Genomic DNA, 19534 nt, shown 5'->3' with positions numbered 1-19534 from the left:
AAATTTGTGACTACATGAAAATTATATGTAACAGGGACATACCATTAAGTGTGGACCACTGTGTTTTAATGGAATTGACATCACAAATCTGGTTGGCATCCGCTGGATTAATAAATCCATCTGCATAACATTTGTTGTTAATCTTACATACATCATTCTGGAGGGAAAAAAAGAAAAAATTATCGTCAACTCTCAGTATGCTGAGTTATGCAATAACTAAACAAAGGTACTCCAGCCTCAATGAGGTTTTTAAGATCACTATGCTTACTGCATTGGTGTTTAATTAAATTGACTTTAAAAACATCATAATCTAGCAATCAAAAGTTTTTTTCATCAACAATACCAGCAATGGATGTTAGACAGTAAACTCACCCTGAGGGTACATTTCGTGTTGTCGCAAACTTCACACAGCGAGTCATACACCACGACTCTGACTGCCACACTGACGATGGCGCCATCGTTACTGATCGCCAGATTACCGCGGTACGCCGGACACCTCACTTCCTCTTCACTTCTAAACACAGCTGTGGTGTTCACCATCGACTGTAAAATCATTAAAAGATCACAATATTCAATGAATACTGGTTATCAGAAAACATGAAAATTCTCAGTAAATAATCCTGTTTTCTTCAGATAAAATTTGAAATTTAACTTGACTAAATTAATAATATAATTTTTTCTTAGTTTGAAAGAAAGTTTGATCTGTTGAATTTGTGGAAGACTATTGAATACACCTGAACGTTATGCAAGTTTATTCTGCTACAGTTTTATTTTCACCAAATTAACTCACTTCTATAATTTTACTTATTTATTTTTCACGTACTCCATATAAGAGTTAAGAATTCTTTTGAATATTAGTAATCTTACGTTGTTTTCGGCCAGGGTATAGTGACAGGTCAGTGAAGAATGGTCAAGAAAGCCGAAACCCTGCACAAAAAAGAACAGGCAGGGTCCCTGAGTGACATCACAGAGGGCGTCCACCACCCCCTCCACCTCGGGGGGAGCCCGCACAGACACAGAACAGTCCTCACCGTCAAAGCCAGTGTCACACACACAGGAGCCTACGCACAGAAAACAGCATTCATAATCTATGTACCGTACTTTGAACAGCTGAGAGTGGAAATAGAATCTCGATTGAATGTCATGAGCATACAGACAAAGGGGGCATGTCTAACTAATATTCCATATTTACAATTTTTTCCAAAAAGTTTGTGAAAACTCTCTTTTAGTGTGTTTGGGTGCATACATTTTTTAAAAGACTTACTCACTCCAACACTGAAACCAAACTTGGGGAATCTCGTGAGTCTGGAATTGGAAAACTCTGCTGCTTTTTAAAACATAGCACCACTCACCATTGATACATTGGCCTTGTTTGTTGCAGTCACCGGGACAGATGACCTCTATGACCTCTGGGAGTTCAGGGACACCACCCTCATCGACCTTCCACAAGGTCACATCTGTCTCAATGACAGACAGGCACTGCTCCTGCAGGGCTTCCAAAGCTGTGGTCAGCCAGTCCATGCTGTCCGTTATCTACATGTATATTATCAAGCACATTTGTCAGATCTGTTTTCAAGCTCGCAACAAAACAAAAAAAAATTACATTAACAGTAATACTATCATTACTCTAATGGTAACTTCAGCTTCTATTGCGAGTTGAAATTTTCTTCCATTTCAGGAAGAAATATTCATAGAGCAGGACAATGAGTCAAATTCTCCTTCCTTTCCCATTGGTCAAAAAACTTATAAGCATATAGATTGTCTGCTGTCAACACTGCAATTGTTACTCTTAACCTGGGTAGCTAGAATGTAACATTGGAGATCAAATGCCTTTATCTGACAACATTTTTTTTGTCTCAGAAAGACTAAATTATCATTCTGGCATCTGACAACACATTCTCCCTTTCCATCATTAATTATGACTTACCATAATGTCATCAATGCAACTTTCCAGGGTCCCCTGTACATCTACCTCAGCGATGGCTTGACAGGCATTACCAGCAGCAGACAGGGAAATGAAACTGGTACAGTTGTTCCTGGCCATCTCCTGGGTGATTCCTGTTGGGGTGGGGAATGTAGCACCCTGTATGAGGGAAAATAATGTACAAACACACTTTGAATAAAAATCTCTCATCTCTTTGAATGTACAACATTTTGATGAATTTGGGAAAAAGGAGCTATCTTTTTGTCACACCCAATGTCACAGGAACACGTGCAGCTGTGTGGTTTAATGTAAATAAAGCAGAGATATGAAGCTTTTCCTACAAACTGGATCCTATAAACACCTTCACTACCGTATTCCACAAGACCCCCAGCATAACTGCCTGTATCATATAAATATTCCCTCTCTCATCCAATTTTTCCTGTTAATTACGCTCCCTAATACATGTACGGTAGTTTCAACTCATGGAAAAAGAGAGGGATGAGAATGACCAACTTACAACGAAGACATAGGTGATGTTGAATTCGAAGGTGATACGTGTGATGGTGGATTCACAGATCATCTGCTGAGACTCGTCGATTAGTTCCTGTGTGATGTCCACCACTGCAAGAACAACCAAATACATGTACTTTAACAAATGTATGTCAGTTACTCAATGTTCTGATCTTAGATAAAAAGTCAAGGATAATTCATTAGTCAATATTAATTTCATCAAGGAATCCTTTATATTCCATCTAATTTGAAATTCATTTATTTATTACTGCTGCTGAGCTAGAAGACACTGATGTTATAGTATGAGATTTTTTCCTTCAGATCATATTACAGTTTTAAAAATTTCAATCACATCATACCCCGCTTTTTATACGTTATTAGGTGCAAGTTAAGAAGTTTCCAATATTAAAATCAAATCACAGGAAATGAACAATCTCTTTGATATGATTAAAATCAATTTTCCCAAAGCAATGTGACTGAGAATTTAAAACTAACAAAACAGCATAAGGACCATTCCTTCCCTCTTCCTACAAAATCCAGAGATTCTAGCAGAGCACCTGCCTCCCATGATGATACATGCACTTACATTTTTTGCTCTTGCCCTTCTTCTTGCTCTTGGCCTTGGAGAAGCTGCCACAGTCACTGACTGGGCTTGCCCGACACTGGGGGGTCAGCTCCGCCCCGCACTCACAGTACTCTGACCCATGGGGCTGGTTGGCCTCCACTACTGATGCCCCACAATATCCCGAGTACAGACTGTCCTCTGCTGCCACTCTAAGAGAAGTCAAAACATGAAGCAAATAAAATACAGCAGCACAAAGTGAATTAGTCTATTAATAGTAACACTAAGTGCAAGGTGATTCTAATATTTTGCAGTTTTCATCTCTTGGCTTTAATGATATCTCGTTACCTAAAATTCACTTAAAACAGTTAAAAGAATTCTGTTTAGCCCTTAATTCAAATTCTTTGAAAAAATACCCTTGTATATATTACAATTTTGAGTTTAAACTCGTGTCGCTTGCTAATTAATACATTTCTGAGGAGTAATGGTAACTGCTAAAGTAGCAACAACAATTCAACATGATAAACAAAATACTGTCCAATCAAATGGACACCATTCTTGCATTGTCTCCCCTAAATCTGGGTCCTGGCAATGTTTTACTGACCTCCATTCCGCTGAGAACTCATCAGGCTGTTTCTTGTTCACCGTTTTTCCGGCCTTTGTCACCAAATCATTGTCTTTGTCACCGTCAAAGTTTCCACACAGACCTACAGAACAAGTGAATGAAGTACATGTTACAATCAGACAGATTATGTATAATTCTTATCTATGTTCATTATACATTACAACCTACAAACCACTGACAACAGAATAACTAAAAATGGTGGTCACACAGTTCATCTCTTATGCTATAACTGTTTCTGGCAAATAAATGCAGAATGATACTAAAAATTGTGTTCATTTTTTATTTATAAGGAAGCAAGGAATCATGGGATGCTAGTGTCCTTACCCTCCACGTTTTCGATGTCGAGGGGTGAGCCCTTCATCATGACATTGATAAACTGACCCTGAGGCTTCACGATTATTTGTCCCCCTGTTGGCAGGTTGATCTGAAAACATCAAATATTCATTTCATACATTATAACCTCATAATTCGATACAATGTCTCACATCAGTTTTGCCCGTTATTTGGACTTGCTGCTGTTTACCTCGTATTTCTTGCCCTTGTTGTGCTGGTACACTGAGGTCCCAGGGGTCAGCTCTCCATTCAGGAACAACTTCTTTGTCAGGGGGCGGCGCTTCTTGCCTGAGCGTCTGGTTTTGCCGCAGACATCCAGAACAATGACATCATCTCCTGACCTCACCGCCACGGCGCAGTTACAGGAAGCTTTCTTGTTACAGGATCTGTAGAATGTGTGGACCTGAAGAAAGAGTATTCATATGAACATCAATCCTAGATCAAAACACATAATCATACTTAAGGACATACAAGTGCACGTAATATATTATCAACACATGCACATCAGTGACCTAATTAGTAAAAATATTGTGATTGATAATTTTGTCACTAAGTGTTCATAAGTAGTGACAGTTACTCAAGAAAAACAATTTTACAAACTATAAAGGAGAATGATATTCATCATATTTTATATTAACACAAAAAAAGCATCCTTTGAATATTCTGTGGAACTTACAGCATAAGGTAAAGTCTTGTGTCTATACAGCACGAACTCTCCCTCATAAAAGTTGTCATATTTCCTACAGAAAAGAAGTATTAGAATAGTACATAGTGCAATGGCAAATATTCAAACATCTATGGCCATATAAACAAAAGAAACTGTCTGGCTATTCAAAAATATTAAAAAACTTACCTTTTGTCGAAAGTAGTGATGTGGGGATCGTTGATGGATTTACACCTGCCCACGGACTTGGCATCACGCACCTCTACAGGTATTCTGGCCACGTCAAACAGTGTCGCCCGTTGTCCCACCAGTACCATCAGCTGGACTTGTATGGTGCGCGTCTTTTTCCCATCCTTAATCTGGTCCACCGTGGCCTCGATTTCAATCTCAATGTCCCGACCCCACTGGACTGGGTAGGAGCACATGGAGTTGTTGGTGTCTGGAGATCGGAACACCAGCTGCTGCATGGTGCTTCCGTCCAGACACTTGGTCTCCCGGGACGCGGTCTTCAACGAGGAAATCACAGACAGGCGACAGGAATCCCGACTTGCAGCTGGACAGAACAATCTCGGAGGAACTAGGAGGCGACCACGGAGAGGTTTGTCTGGCTTTGTTCCTTCATAGATCACCATTTTGTCTTCTTCAAACTTTGAAATTGAAATAGACACACTTTAACAAGATTTATCTTAGTCCTTTACACTCGTCCAACAGATAAGAAAAATAAAATCTTCTCTAAAATAATAATGGCTTCAATGCATTGCACAGTAACAGATGCCTCTTTTTCATTTAAAATTCATACACTAGCCAGTTATAGTGTAACATGTCTAACAAAACAAAGGTGTACATTTTTTCCTGTTACGTTACCTCCATGATCATTCTGTTGATGCTGCTTCGTTTAGCTGGTCCTCTTGAATCAGTACAACTTGTCCTGTAGCAGGCACTCACTTCACAATATACCTGTAATAGCAGGTAACAAACTGTGATACCATCTACATACCAGTAATATCACTTATACTTCTCTAATACAGATATACACAATATTACACCTTATACTGTAAATTTCTAATTAAACGCAAGGAATTAATATCCGCGTAAAATCGCGAGAAGCCCATCTCGCGAATTTTTAAATCTCGCTTTTTATTTTGGGACACATGTAAACAACATGAAAGTAAGATTATATTTCGGCATTCTCGATTTTATGTTATCGCGATTTGATGGTAAATCGTTGAATCGCGGAATTAAGTACTCGCGTTAAATAAGGAATCTACAGTATTTGATATTTACAATAAAAATCAATCCTTGGATATCATACTTATAATACGTAATATTTTTAAATACCTACAACACATCTTTTTTTTTAAAACAATATACACATGTACATGCAATATTCACAATAAAGCTGCACTATTTTCAATAAACTTGTTAATTTGCCAATACATGTCATAGTATACGTCTTGAGTGAGTGAGCCATGTTAACCAAAATTTAGTTCACTACTCCTATAGTCTGTCCCAAGTTATTGCTTCCATCAATTTTTGATGATTTTTAATAAAAATACACATACCTGTGAACGAAATACAATTGAAATCGATGAAAGGGAATATATCCAAGATATCTTCATTGAACAATTATCCCTTTTCACTCATAAAATTTCACAGGAACGAAAACAATTTTCTTACGGAGATTTGTAATGGGAAATGTTTACACCTTTTCTCCATTCGGAATACACTCGGAATACATCGCGCAATTTTTTAACATTATCATCCGGGCTTATTAATGGCTGATGCAATGCAAAATCTCCGTAGACTTTCAATTTTTGGATGTGTATTGAAACCTGAAGCGGTAGAGGGGGCGTTTCAAAACAGATAATCTGGACATTTTTCATATTAGTGGATGAACGTAGTTTGAGCACAAAGGTATTTACTATTATTGAAATATCATGCAAAAAGTGGTGGAAGCAAAAACTCGGGACAGAGTAAAGGAATCCTAGCTTGAAGTGACAAAAAGAGGAGAAACAGATAAACAGTCTATGGAATAACTGTTTATCTTTATGTATAAACCAACAACTTGTTTTCAAAAAACAAAATGATCATAGAATCCATTCCTATAGCAATGAAACATTGGGTTGATTGATAGAGCCAGTTGCTTACTGAGCTTCCGTAAGTCAGGTCTCCGATGTCAGTGTCCTCCACCGTCACCGGGCTGGAGGTATTAGACACATTGGCCACCATTTTGCCATTGACGTAGAATTCCACAATGTAATTCACATCTGCAGCAAGCTGAGTGAACTCACACTGGAAATGAGCTCGCTCGTTTGAATCTGTTGTAATCTTGAGTGTTGGTGAGTGCGTAAGTTCCGGAAATCCTTAAAAAAAATTAAATTCATTCATCTTAACACTAAAAACATCATCACAATATCTTTAAAATTTAAATGGAATATAACTGAAGCTGGCCAAAATTAAGAAAAAAAGTTATTAAAGTCCACCAATCAAAATTACCACAAATTGACATCCCTCTTTTACTCTGTCCCACTCAAAGCAAGAATAAAGATCATTTGTGACGTTAGCAATGAATATCTTACCAATAACATAGCCAAGCTGAAGGAGGATATCCTTGGAGGCTAACAGTATGTGGAGGTACTCCAGTTCCATCCGAGCGTATTGGGATCGGTCCTGATTTGTTCCTATATACATGTGGCATTTTTCCGGCACTGATACGTCTCTTGTCGTGTATTCTGTGTTGCGAGCCACTTCAACTCCATCGATATAAAACACCAGACCATACTGTACACTCCAGGAGAATTGATAGGCATAGAAAACATCGGTCTTGACGTCATTAAACTCGATGCTCCACTCCTTGCTGCGTGTGCTGGCGGTAAAAATGAAACGTTTGTTAACGTATCGGAGATCAAATCCCACGCTCTTGGGATTAGAGCCACAGCTGGAGTAGATGAACATGTCCTGGTCCCCGAGGTCAATGAAGCGCACAGTAAACGAGAATGTTATCCCAAGGTAACAAAAATCTGGATCAAACAGACAGATACCCTCTTGATGCGCTGAAGCTAAGTACTGGGTGGCACCATCAAACAACAGGGATTTCTTGTTGTTTCTGTTTGTTCTTAACTGCAATCCACCATATTGAGAAAATTTTCCTGCCTCCGTCACTAAGTGAGGCCCCTCAATTCTCAAAAAGAACAGTCTGTATTCGTATATAACATCCACTAAAAAAAATCATCAAATATTTACTGTAAGTCACTTAAGTTAATAACAATCCTTTGAAAATTTGAAAAAACTCCAAGATACATATAACTTTCTACAGTGTGGTTATACAGGGCCTTTAAAAACTTGCAATTTTTATCATTTCTATGCACAAAAAGAAGGAATAAATTACTTACGATTTAACTACCTGGTAATAATGTCATTGAATTAGCTTTGGCTCATACAATTGTAATATATTACAGATCCGTACCTCTGAGTGCGGTCCAGGAATCAGTGCTGTAGTCAGGACGACATGCCAGGTTCTTCTGAGCTGGGTTAACAAAGCCTTTCTCATAGCAGATCCCATCAATCACACAAATATCAGTCTGTTTAGACGACAAATTCATTTCATCAACTTAGCATGCAAATAAGACACAAAAATGTTTACCATAAGTATCAAAGTCATTTATTATTAATAACCTTTAAGTCAAATTTTCAAAACCAAGATCAAGAGTTAATTAAAAAAATTGATAACTACATCACTATTTTCAAAAAACAAATCTCCAGCCTGTATTCAATAATAATTTTGAGTCATGAAATGAAAGTTTGAAGATCAAAATTTGATATATGCTAACTCAAAACCTTACCCTCCTGGTGCAGCCCGTCTCACTGCAGCTGTAGCAGTAACTGTTATAGATGATGTAGACTTGGTATAAACTGGTGGTCTGTCCGTTGTTGCTAACAGCGACTTGGTACAGTCCCTCTCCTGGGAAGGTGCAGACCACCGTCTCAGAATTCACGTACTCGGCCTTGGAGGTCGTCACCTCTGAGGACACTGTCAGGTTAGCCTACAAGTTGAAAATATCAGAAAGTTAAAAAACATTAACTAATTATTTGCAGCAAACATTTCATCTTACATAAATTAAGTTAATTGTGTACTGGATGCTTGATAAACTACGGATTCGCTTTTACCCATGGAAACACAGCCATGCAACATGTACCGGTAGTCATGTGATAATTGTACTACCTGGTACCTGTTGTATAAGCAATGAATACAGTATGGAATTGTTTAGCTTGGCTAGTTGCTTCTTTTTTTCTACATAAATATAGACATTTTATTTAAATCAGTAACCTTTAATTTTGAAGTACACATTGTACTATGCACTTCTCAAAGTCACATGGTCAAAAAATGAAAAATTTGTGACAAGTCAAAATAATGGATTAAACCACATGAATTATGTGATGAGTCTTTATCTAGGATGTTTTAATGACTCTTACTGCTAGGGTTCTGTAATGACAAGTCAGATTCTCCACTTCAGCAAAGTCATCTCCGTACAAGTTGACAGAGTTACAGGCGTAGCGGTTCAGGTCACATGGCTTTCCAGTTCCAACGACCTCCAGTTCTGGAGCAGTGTTGATGTTGATGGAGCAGTCGTCTCCAATCCACGGATGATCACAGACACAAAAACCTGTAAATTAAGTCAACACAGATAAATAATAACACATCTAATTTAGATTCAAACTGATGTTCAATTTAATATTCAGTTTTCCGAAAGTACTTTTAAAATTACTTTGTTATATTGCTTTCATTAGCTGGATAAATATTAGATAGCTACTGTGACACTGGTGCACAAATCAACATTATATGAATACAAAAGTGTAGTAATTTGGAAACAGAATCAAGAGACTGCATAATAAACTAATACAAGGGCACCGCTAAGCGGAGCTAGCGGAGCATCCCCTCGTGAGTTGGGGATGCAATACTTAGGAATATATTTAAATGTAACTGAGGGGACCTAATTGTACTAACTCTCCATTACGGGTACTACAAATTTTCTTTTTACCTGCACTAGATCTAAATCAAAAAACTATCAAGGTGTTGATTTGAAGTGCTTACTTTCACTTTAGTTTCACAGTAGTGAAGTTGAAGTAGTTATTGTCAAGTTGTACATAAACTTTTTGTTTAAATTTGTGGCGTTTTAAAGATATAATAAAAAGTATTCAACTAATTGACTTGAAAATTAATCAGGGTTGTCCTTTTACCATGGCAAATAAGTGTACGAAGTTTGATAAACATCCGTGTGAGGGTTTTCTTTAAATCTTAATTACAAGCTGAAGAAGACACACATACATACACACACATGCACAGCAGCGATGCTATATCCCCTTTGCAACCAGTTGCGCGAAGGGATATAAGGAGTTTTCATTCAAAGCTTGCAAAAAATAGCATTTTTTGTAATAAAATCTTTGTTTTTATTTTTAAAAAATAATTTTTTTTCCATCACTCTATCAACGGAAAACTTTGCATGAGTGCAGACAATTGGATTTATTGTGAAGAACATTTATCTTTTGAACTTTCCCAGAGACTATGATTACTACAGAGTGAACCGTTCCTCACCTTCTACACATGTTCCGTTGTCATGACAGTTGTTGGGACAGATGGCGCCGGTGATTTCTGGGGGTGGTGCCACGGCCCCTCCCTCTACGGTGATCCACAGGGTGACGTCCACCTCAATGATCACCAGACACTGCTCCTGGAGGTTGTCCAGCCCTTCATTGGTCCAAGTTATGTCGTCTGTCAACTAAAAAGTAAATATCAAGCTCATTATTTCACCTTAAAGATAAAAAAGAAAACAATTTAAAGAGGATGAGCACTAAAACACCTATGCCCCAGCTTTGGAGAAAAATTGGTCTTTAACCTCTATAAGATATATATTTCAACAATACTTATACATTGCTCTCCTTTGACCTAAGACAACCACGCAGTGTAAATGTTTGTCAGCTGTCTCTGTCTTCCAAATTTCAAAGGTTATATGACAAGGTTAAAAAAATTCAGAAACATTATAACAAATCAAGAGAGTGTTCAAAGTCACATTCAGGTCTACTGGAACACCACCCAAGACAAACTGCAGCAATGACATTTGACAGTGACATTACCTGGATATCCTCCAGACATCCCTCTAGAATTGGCTCAAAGTCCATTCCCGGCACACTGAGACATTTCTTCCCAGACCCCTTGGCCTCCATGAAGCCGCGACAGATATTGATGGCCTGGTCTTTTGTGATTCCATTAGGTGTTGGCCAAGTCAGCTCCTACAAAATAAAAAGAGAAATCAATTAGAAATTATACCACTTCTACAACAAAAAAATCAATTTTACAAATTGACATTCACCCCAAGTATCTCTTATCCACTAACCCTCTGTAAATGCTTTAAACAGACAGTATCAAAATTCACCTTTTGTTTGTATGCTGGGTCATATTCAAAAACCTCTGGGGGTTGAGTGGACACACATCTAGTTGGAGGTGACTGCGCCTCTCTGATTAACTTCTGGGTCAGGTTCTTCATGCCTACAGAGATAAAAATAGCTAAATTTTGAAAAAATAAAACAAACATACCTCTTATCTTTTTTTAGAAAATAAAGTTATCCTAATTATTATTGTGTTACAGCATATAAAGATAAACATTACTCCATTATCTTTTTTCTCTCACTTCATCATTGCAAAGAACAATACAAATCTACATTTCAAAAAACTTGATCATGCCAAAATTGGATGCAGTAAACAAACCTTGTAAATCACCTTAGATTCTGACGTCTTCACAACTTCTCCCATTCATTTTCATTAAGAATATATAAAGGCTTGAATCTTACCTTTCTTGTACTTGGACTTTCCCTTCCTCTTCTCGATCTCCTCGCAAGCCATGAAGTCCAGCCCCTCCTGACACGCCGCGACCTCGCCCTCCATACAGTTACAGTAGACCTCTGCCGCCTCCCGCGTGTCTCCCCCTGGACAGTAGCCCCGGTACAGACTCTCCTCCTTAGTAACTCTACAAAGATACAGTAATCATGCAATTCGAACCTTTGCACACTCAGATACATTTAAATTAGTGAACTAACATAGAGTTCGAAAATCAGTTTGCCGTTTAACATTTGCCAATTTTTTTCTTTATTCAATGGACAAACTATTTTTTTTTTTTAATTTCTAACTGATGAATCTTTTTTATCACAAGAGGCCTCTGTTTTACCTCCATGTTTTGGAGAACTCTGAAGGTTGCTTTTCACGTCCTCCGTACAAAGTTCCATCTCTCTTCATTAAATCATTGGTCTTGTCATCATCAAATGTGCCACACAGACCTACAAGTCAGTATATATATAGATGAGGAATCTGATACCACATTGTAAGCACACAAAGAATGAAATAAATGCAACCAGATCCTCTTCACCACTGTTTAACCTACCCTCAGTGTTGCCATAGTCTGCTGCAGATGCCTTGAATTTGACATTAATGAATTGACTAGTCCTCTTTCTTCCATTCATCACCATTACAACAGCTCCAGTAGGAAGGACAATCTGTAAAATACATTTAGGTTCTTTTCTCAAAAAAAAAATCAACACATGTCATACCATATCGTTGTACTTTAGATCCAATTGCATATTTTCTCATGCCAAAATAGTTCAAATAGAGAAGTAAACTATCTTAATCCTACAAAAAATGATGTCATAGCCAAAATGGCCATGTCATGAACCTACGACCAGTAAATCCATGATATTAGCCAGTACGTACTGTGTATTTCTTGCCGCCGGACTGTCTGAACACCTCTGTACCCTCAGTCAGCTCTCCATTCAGGAACATCCTCAGCCTCATCGGCGTCTTCTTCTTGGACTTGCCCATGGTCGGTCCGCACCGGTCGATGACGATGACATCGTCTCCAGAGCGCACCGCCACGGCGCAGTTACAGGAGGCCTTACCATTGCAACTTCTGTAGAAGACTCGAATCTAGAATAGAGAACAGATATCAATGTAACTTCAAATTGAGGTGTCATGTTATCTGGTGGTGGTAATTTAAGCACTAGGGGTCACCTATCTTGAAGGCAGAATAATATTTTTTCATACATTTTTGTAAAATATGTACATGTATCTATATACATATATTAGCATGCATGGTGATAGTGTGCAGTGGGTACCTCGTAAGGCATGGTCTTGTGTCTGTACAGAATGAACTCTCCTTCCAAAAAGTTGTTGTAGTACCTGGTAGAAAGAAATGAAGCTCTTTATTATTAAGCAAACAAGTTTATATTAATTTGGGGTATAACATCTTGCTATTAAGAGAAATAATTCTTACAAAAACTAAAAATTATTTCACTGAAAGTATTCTCAAGAGCAATTTTTAGACTCTGCCAAGCAAGCCAGTGCATGTATGCTAATATTACAAATTAAAATAATGCAGATTTATGTTCATATTCAAGAAAAAACTTTTTAATGAGTGTATGGTAAATACAGTGCCCACTGTTAAGATGTGACTTTTTCTTGGAAAAAAAAAAAATCAGAAAGACTTTAATCATTTGTTCTTATTCTTACTTTCCATCAAAGGTGGTCATGTGAGGGTCGTTGATAGAGGAACATGTCTTAGTCTTGTCTCTGTCCTTCACTGTCACCTAGTTACAGAGAGAAAATTCAAAATTTGAGAATCAAATTGTAATCATATTGACCTAGTTTCAAATTTAATTGAACATCATAAGTCCAATTCATCAGAAGTTTTAAGGTTTTGTTCATTAAATCAGCCAACCTCGACCGTGCTGATCTGCTGGGTGAAGAACACGACCGACTGGACAGCCATGGTGACAAACACACGGACGTCTCGCTTCTTATCCTTGTCCTTGAGGCCGTCAATGGTGGCCTTGACCGGGAGCATGAGACCCGAGTGCCAGGTTTCCATGGTGATGAGGTGGGAGCAGGCTTTCTTGTAGCTGTCTGATTTATACACACCAAACACCAGCTGTGTAATCTCCTCGCCGGAACTAGGGCATTTGGTTTCCTTTTCTGTAAAATCCCAAGTCACCAACTTCAATTTTCTACCAATCAGGCAATTCAAATCATTAACAGAATATTATTTTACATCTTACTGAACTACCTTCTCTTCTAATGATAAGCTATTAATGAGCACGTACATGTAGTTTTTTTTAAGTACATGAAAAATTGTCAGAGGTAGAACCTTACCTTTGACAAGCTCAGTTGAGATGCCTATCTCACAGTATTTATCTCGGTCATCTTTCTCACAGAAGAGTCTTGGGGGAAGAGTACAGGTCACTTTAATGTTTGTTGGAGCTGCTCCTTCATAGGTCGTTATCTTACTCTCACTCAGCTAATTAAACAAAAGTCATCATTTAAACAACGAACTACGTAACAAGCATTATTGAGGTCCAGAAACACTAGAGTTTCTTTATGAGCTGCAAGTTTTAGCTCATAAGAAAGCCTTGATATTTATTTTGTGGTACCTGAAGACCACTCTACACATTACCTGGAGTTGGGCTGTCAACACGGCACTGTCTCTCCATGGACCCCGAGTGTTTTCACAGTTCCCTTGCTCACAGGCTGATACACTGCATTTGATCTGAAAACCAAGAGTTTACTGAGTGAATATGATATAGGATCTTTAAATCACTGTCTCAAAATGTAAAGTAATATGGCTTCTTTGACCCTTGTAACTAGGGATATAAAGATAAAGTGCATAAAAACTAAACTAAACAATAAAATTACTTTTTCTATATACAAGTTTTATGCTCAGTTCAGTGTACCTTATCTTGGTAGAACAGCTGAGTGATGTAAGTTTCATTGAGCGAACTCTCCGTGGTGTTGGCGAGTGTGTCCTCCTTGAGCTGTTTGTCATTGAGGAACCACTGAACGGTGTACTGAAGGTCGGGGGTGTCCAGGGGGGTGAACTCGCATACAAGGGTCACCTCCTGGGTCACTCGATCTACATTGATCTTCAAAGCTGGGGCATCCTTGAACTCTGGGGGTTCTATAAGACACAGAACAATCCATAACAAAAGAATATCACTTAAAAAAAATCTCATCTTGATACAGAAAAAAAAAAGATGAAAAGGAACACAATTACTATTGGCATACAAAAGGTCTTGTTTTTCAATCCACTGAAATTTTTAAACCAATTTAACCATTTAAAACATTTGTGTGACAGTGTGTATTTCCTGAGTAAATATACAAATCTTTCTTATGATTACATAGCTGTTGTTAAGTCTGATAATTAAGAATTTGAGAGATTACATTTCCATTCATGTACAATTTTCTGAGACTTACCAAACTTGACATCAAGTTCCTTCACAACATCAGTCACTGCCTCTGCCACATCCCAGCCCTCGATCACAATGTTAGAGAAATAGTCCCTCTTGATTGAACATCCCAGGTAGAACTTCTTGAAAAGGTTCTTCACCTTCCGTTTGTAATATTTCTCTCTTTTTGCCACCTGTACGCCATCAAAGTACAACCGGATTCCTAGCTGGACACTCCAGCTGAACCGGATGGATGTAAACTGGTTCAACCTGGTGAATTTGGTTTTCACAGTCCAGATTTGAGAGGACGTACTGATGGAGAGGAATAGTCTCTTTCTTTCGTACCACATGGCCATTCCGTAAGAATCACGGTCGTCGCCACCGTTGGAGAAGATGTACATTTTCTTGGAGAATTTGATGACCTTGAGATTGAACTTGACAGTGAGTCCTAATTTACAGTTGTCCAAGTTTCCGATACACTGTGCTGTCTGGTCACCCATATCCACAAACTGGTCATTTCCATTCAGCAGAAGGGCCTTAGCGCCTGTTGGGCCCGACACAAAACTGGGCGTTCCAAACAGGGTGAACTGGAGGTTTGCAGTTGCAGTGTACAGGATGTTTCCAACAAGTCTCAGGAAACCAAACCTTCTGACTGTTATTTCAGTTCCTGAAAACAAAGAATCAAATTTCATGCATCATGCAGCCTTTACACAATATTGGAGCTTCCCTGAAAATTGTGCAATCTATGCTCATTTTACTAATTTTTTGAAACTTAAAACATTGTAACACCAGTCAATAAACAATAAAAATTATTAGTAGGGAGCAAACTAGTTTTGTTGTTATCTTTGTATAGCATAAATAAACCAGGAATTTCCAAACACATAGAACATTTTTACATGTTCTGTTTTAGCATATGGTACATTTTAGCAGTTTTCTCAATGGAAAAATTTATTTTACGATGTGAGCACAAGCACTTAAGTTTTGTAACTTAATTCACATGAGCACAGTCAATATCTCACTTGTGAGCACAATCCAGCCTTTGGTTGATTTGGCGGTGTAGCAGACTTGTTTGTTGTCACTTGGGTTGACGTAACCATCTTGATAGCAGCGGCCATTGATGACACAAACGTCTAGCTAATAAACGAATGACAGGCCAAACTTCAGTCATATGTTTACATTGTTTTTTCAAAGAGAAATATCTGATGATATAAAATCATAACCAGTAATCTCGATATGCATATATTTTCAATAAATTGTCAGATATAATTCTAATTTAATACATTAAATTTTATCATCACAAATACAAACATAATTCATCCATCAGTATCATGTTATTTTACCTGTAATTTACAACATCTTTTTATATGTACATGTATATTTGTCAATAAGACTAGAGCCCTACCCTGGGGGAGCAGGTTGCCAAGGTGCAGACTTCACACAGAGAGTTGTAGACCACCATCTGTATCCGTCCACTGACCTTGACCCCATCATTACTGACCCTGAGTTCATATCGACCACTGACCCCGGCCCAAGGACAGAGTATGCTGTCTTTGTTCACATAGACAGCCTTCAACTTCAACTCTGTTCCCTGTCAAACACAGAAATAAGCCATAGAATGAAAACAGATGACACTTAAGTATAGTGTATTTATCATGATCTACTCTCCAACATTCTACATAAGATCCAGAATCAACACATCTTTCTTTCCTTTTGTTCACATTGAAAGGAAACTTCAAATCAAAAAGAGAAAACTAATAAGGCCTAAGCCTGCTGCCTTATTCCTTTTTATGCTATTTTCATGAATAATATTTAACCAAGGCCTCTTGATACTGCACAGTAAAATATTGGATTTTCACATTTTCAATGTTTAAGGGTACTTGTATGATCTTATCTCAGAGTTCATGACACAAAAAACAACCCCATACATTGGACAGGAAGTAGTGGCATGTCAGTTTGTCCGAGTCAACGAAATCTGCTCCGTACACCACTAGTTGTCTGACCACACCCACACTAATGTCAATCAGAGCCCCTCCCTCAATGCTGTCCAGCTCCGGGGGGTCGGTCTCTGCTACTGAGCAGTCGTCTCCGGTATAACCTGTATCACAGTCACAGGCACCTAGAGGGAAAAAACAGTGTTGTAGTCACTGTGGTGACAAGATTTCATAACCATGAACAGTCATGTAGGCGGTATCATTTAATTTGGCACAAGCTCCCCTCTAGAGAACAAGTCTGTCACTTTCTGCACATGCATAAAATTTTCAGATAATACTTTTTTCTGTTACCAAATAATTCTGTAATTCTATTATCTGGTCTCTGATTAAAAGGCCTGAGACTACTGAACCATTTCCTCATACATGTAATGCTGATCAGGGCACTCTCCAGTATGCATCTAAGCTCAGGAAAAAATAAGTAAGAAATTCAAGTGTGTCACTACAACTAATCCAAATATTTACCATCGTTGCATTTCCCATTTCCGCTGCAATCAGCTGGACAAATGGCTCCAAACAAGTCCTCTGGGGGGACAAGCTCTCCTCCAATGGTCACCCAGATGGTGATGTTGTAGACAATTTCAATCTGACACTGCTGGTTCACATTCTGTAGTGTCTCAATTGCCCAGTCTCTCTCATCAGTCAGCTGAAAAGAAATTATCCAAACGAATTAAACAATGTCAACTACCTGCAAAATAATATACCTGATTTGTACATTTGCCCATGTATGTTACTAGACAACACCTGGCATCACCTGGAGGCCCTTACCTGTATGTCCTCCACGCAGTTCTCAAGGGATGTATCCAGCTGTACATTGTTTACATTTTTACATAGACTGCCAGAAGTGGACTGGATCACGAAGTTCCGACAGTATTCCGTGGCCTGTTCCAGGGTGATTCCATTGGGTGTGGGCCAGCCAACTTCCTGCTCAATCAAATTCATTCATATCAAATCAGAAAATACGAGCAAAAGCAAGTATGTTTTAAGCAGCACACTTGTTAAATGCACTCAACTCAATATCAACTCCTTAAGCAAATGAATATGTGTGTAACAATCAAGTGTAGATCTTTAGATTTATACTAAACTATTGCTACTTCTTATCTCATGACTTTTGATCTTGATCTTACTAATCCATATAATGTATATATAAAATATTCCTTTTGTGAGAGCAAGACTTGAAACACAAGTAAGCTTGTCAAAGTTTTTGGCCCTAGGTCCAGATTTCACGAGGTGTACTTACGGGGGCGGTGTGGGAGGCGTTGTACTGGAACAACACCTGGGGCTCCTGGAGGAAACATTTGGTCGGCTCCACCACATTGTTAGCTAACAGCTCTGCTGTAATGTCCTTGCCTATAACACCAAACCAAAATCAAAGTCCTGAAAGTACTGTCATACGCTAAGCATGTTTATAAACCCTAAATTGGACTCTTACATTTTTCTTAAAGACTGAATTCATGTCCATAAGGATATATGCCACACTGAACACTTTTAACAATTACAATGCATAAAGTGTGTCTGAATAGACTTCAGTAAATACATACAGATTGCCAATTTCTGTAAATTTTTTTATAAACATCTTCCATACCCATTTTGTTAGTTACAGGATAATGTATAAATGTAGTATTTGTATGACTAAATTATTACCCCTCTTTTTGCCTCGCTTGGTTTTGAGGGCTGGAGCACAGTTCTGTATGATGGCCTCATCAGAGCAAGTATCTGGTGTGTTTGTGTTACATGTGCAGTATGTAAACTCTGCCTCCGACTCCAGGTCCTCGGGGCAGAATCCTGTGTACAGGGAGTCTTCCACTGTTTCATCAATTCTACAAAATATATCACACATATAATCAATGATCTTTCCTAAACATTACTAAAATGCTAAAACTGCATGATTTTACATAAATTTAAAAACTACATGTATGAGGAATGATGGCATTCTGGGGTAATATGTAGCCATATATAAATGATATGATACATAAACTCTGATGGTATGATGATATGTCACATTGCTGCAAAATATAGCCAGAAGTGACCAGGTACAATACACAAGGACAAGCAGACAGACAGGGTCCTACCTCCAGCTGCGCGAGTACTCCACTGGTTGTTTAGACTTGCCCATCTTCCCTGTAAACAGAGTCCCGTCTCTCATGGTCTTGTCGTTACCTTTGTCTCCATCCCACAAACCACACAGACCTGCTCAACAGAGGACTCGTATAATTACTACACTAGCACTCCATTAGTTAGATATCTGTATGTCTCAATGTTATAATCAAATACAAGCATAGCTTATAATTTATGTTGATGGTATTTTCATTTCTATCTTCCTCTAGCAGCTATCAGAAGACGACTGACTTTAAATTCTGCATGAGGTAATGTAACTTTCAGAAACAGGAAAAGCATTGAATATAAAATTAAAAGAGAAAAAGTAAAATTTCCCATCTTCTTGAATTCATAAAGTATCTCTGTAATTTATAAGTACAAGTTCTTTAAAGCAATCCTATAGAAATAGTCTAATCCCTTGCCTTCAGTCTGTTGATAGTCAGCTGGTGAAGCCTTGAGCCAGATGTTGATGAACTGTGGCCTCTTTCCTTTACCATTGGCAATTGTCACCACAGCACCATGGGGTAAGTGAACCTTTAAAGAGTAGATAAATTAGTTTTCAACAAAC

At 38.2% G+C, this 19534-nt stretch overlaps 1 protein-coding gene across 3 annotated transcripts in view; it reads right to left on the bottom strand.

Annotated features, from left to right (window-relative positions):
* Positions 1-19534, bottom strand: part of LOC105327563 (uncharacterized) — a 157756-nt gene that overhangs the window by 26148 nt on the left and 112074 nt on the right. For all 3 annotated transcript variants that reach the window (XM_066067900.1, XM_066067902.1, XM_066067901.1), the window contains exons 78-118: positions 19389-19500; positions 18942-19059; positions 18514-18689; positions 18110-18219; positions 17638-17793; positions 17335-17515; positions 16807-16997; positions 16284-16469; positions 15901-16015; positions 14910-15548; positions 14390-14613; positions 14113-14205; positions 13812-13956; positions 13381-13634; positions 13173-13249; positions 12779-12842; positions 12378-12590; positions 12052-12163; positions 11839-11947; positions 11465-11640; positions 11050-11162; positions 10751-10906; positions 10212-10395; positions 9092-9282; positions 8461-8661; positions 8085-8199; positions 7198-7836; positions 6767-6981; positions 5483-5575; positions 4808-5265; positions 4631-4694; positions 4145-4357; positions 3946-4045; positions 3601-3703; positions 3021-3208; positions 2442-2545; positions 1928-2083; positions 1353-1533; positions 868-1061; positions 373-543; positions 43-157 (exon numbers count right to left, since the gene is read on the bottom strand). In XM_066067900.1, the coding sequence (XP_065923972.1) occupies positions 43-157; positions 373-543; positions 868-1061; positions 1353-1533; positions 1928-2083; positions 2442-2545; positions 3021-3208; positions 3601-3703; positions 3946-4045; positions 4145-4357; positions 4631-4694; positions 4808-5265; positions 5483-5575; positions 6767-6981; positions 7198-7836; positions 8085-8199; positions 8461-8661; positions 9092-9282; positions 10212-10395; positions 10751-10906; positions 11050-11162; positions 11465-11640; positions 11839-11947; positions 12052-12163; positions 12378-12590; positions 12779-12842; positions 13173-13249; positions 13381-13634; positions 13812-13956; positions 14113-14205; positions 14390-14613; positions 14910-15548; positions 15901-16015; positions 16284-16469; positions 16807-16997; positions 17335-17515; positions 17638-17793; positions 18110-18219; positions 18514-18689; positions 18942-19059; positions 19389-19500 (7405 nt within the window). The remainder of the gene's footprint in view (positions 1-42; positions 158-372; positions 544-867; positions 1062-1352; positions 1534-1927; positions 2084-2441; positions 2546-3020; positions 3209-3600; positions 3704-3945; positions 4046-4144; positions 4358-4630; positions 4695-4807; positions 5266-5482; positions 5576-6766; positions 6982-7197; positions 7837-8084; positions 8200-8460; positions 8662-9091; positions 9283-10211; positions 10396-10750; positions 10907-11049; positions 11163-11464; positions 11641-11838; positions 11948-12051; positions 12164-12377; positions 12591-12778; positions 12843-13172; positions 13250-13380; positions 13635-13811; positions 13957-14112; positions 14206-14389; positions 14614-14909; positions 15549-15900; positions 16016-16283; positions 16470-16806; positions 16998-17334; positions 17516-17637; positions 17794-18109; positions 18220-18513; positions 18690-18941; positions 19060-19388; positions 19501-19534) is intronic.

The sequence above is a fragment of the Magallana gigas genome, chromosome 8 (genome assembly GCF_963853765.1).
Source record: "Magallana gigas chromosome 8, xbMagGiga1.1, whole genome shotgun sequence".
In the NCBI taxonomy this organism is placed as follows: Eukaryota; Metazoa; Mollusca; class Bivalvia; order Ostreida; family Ostreidae; genus Magallana; species Magallana gigas.
This window is presented reverse-complemented; position numbering and strand designations above follow the sequence as displayed.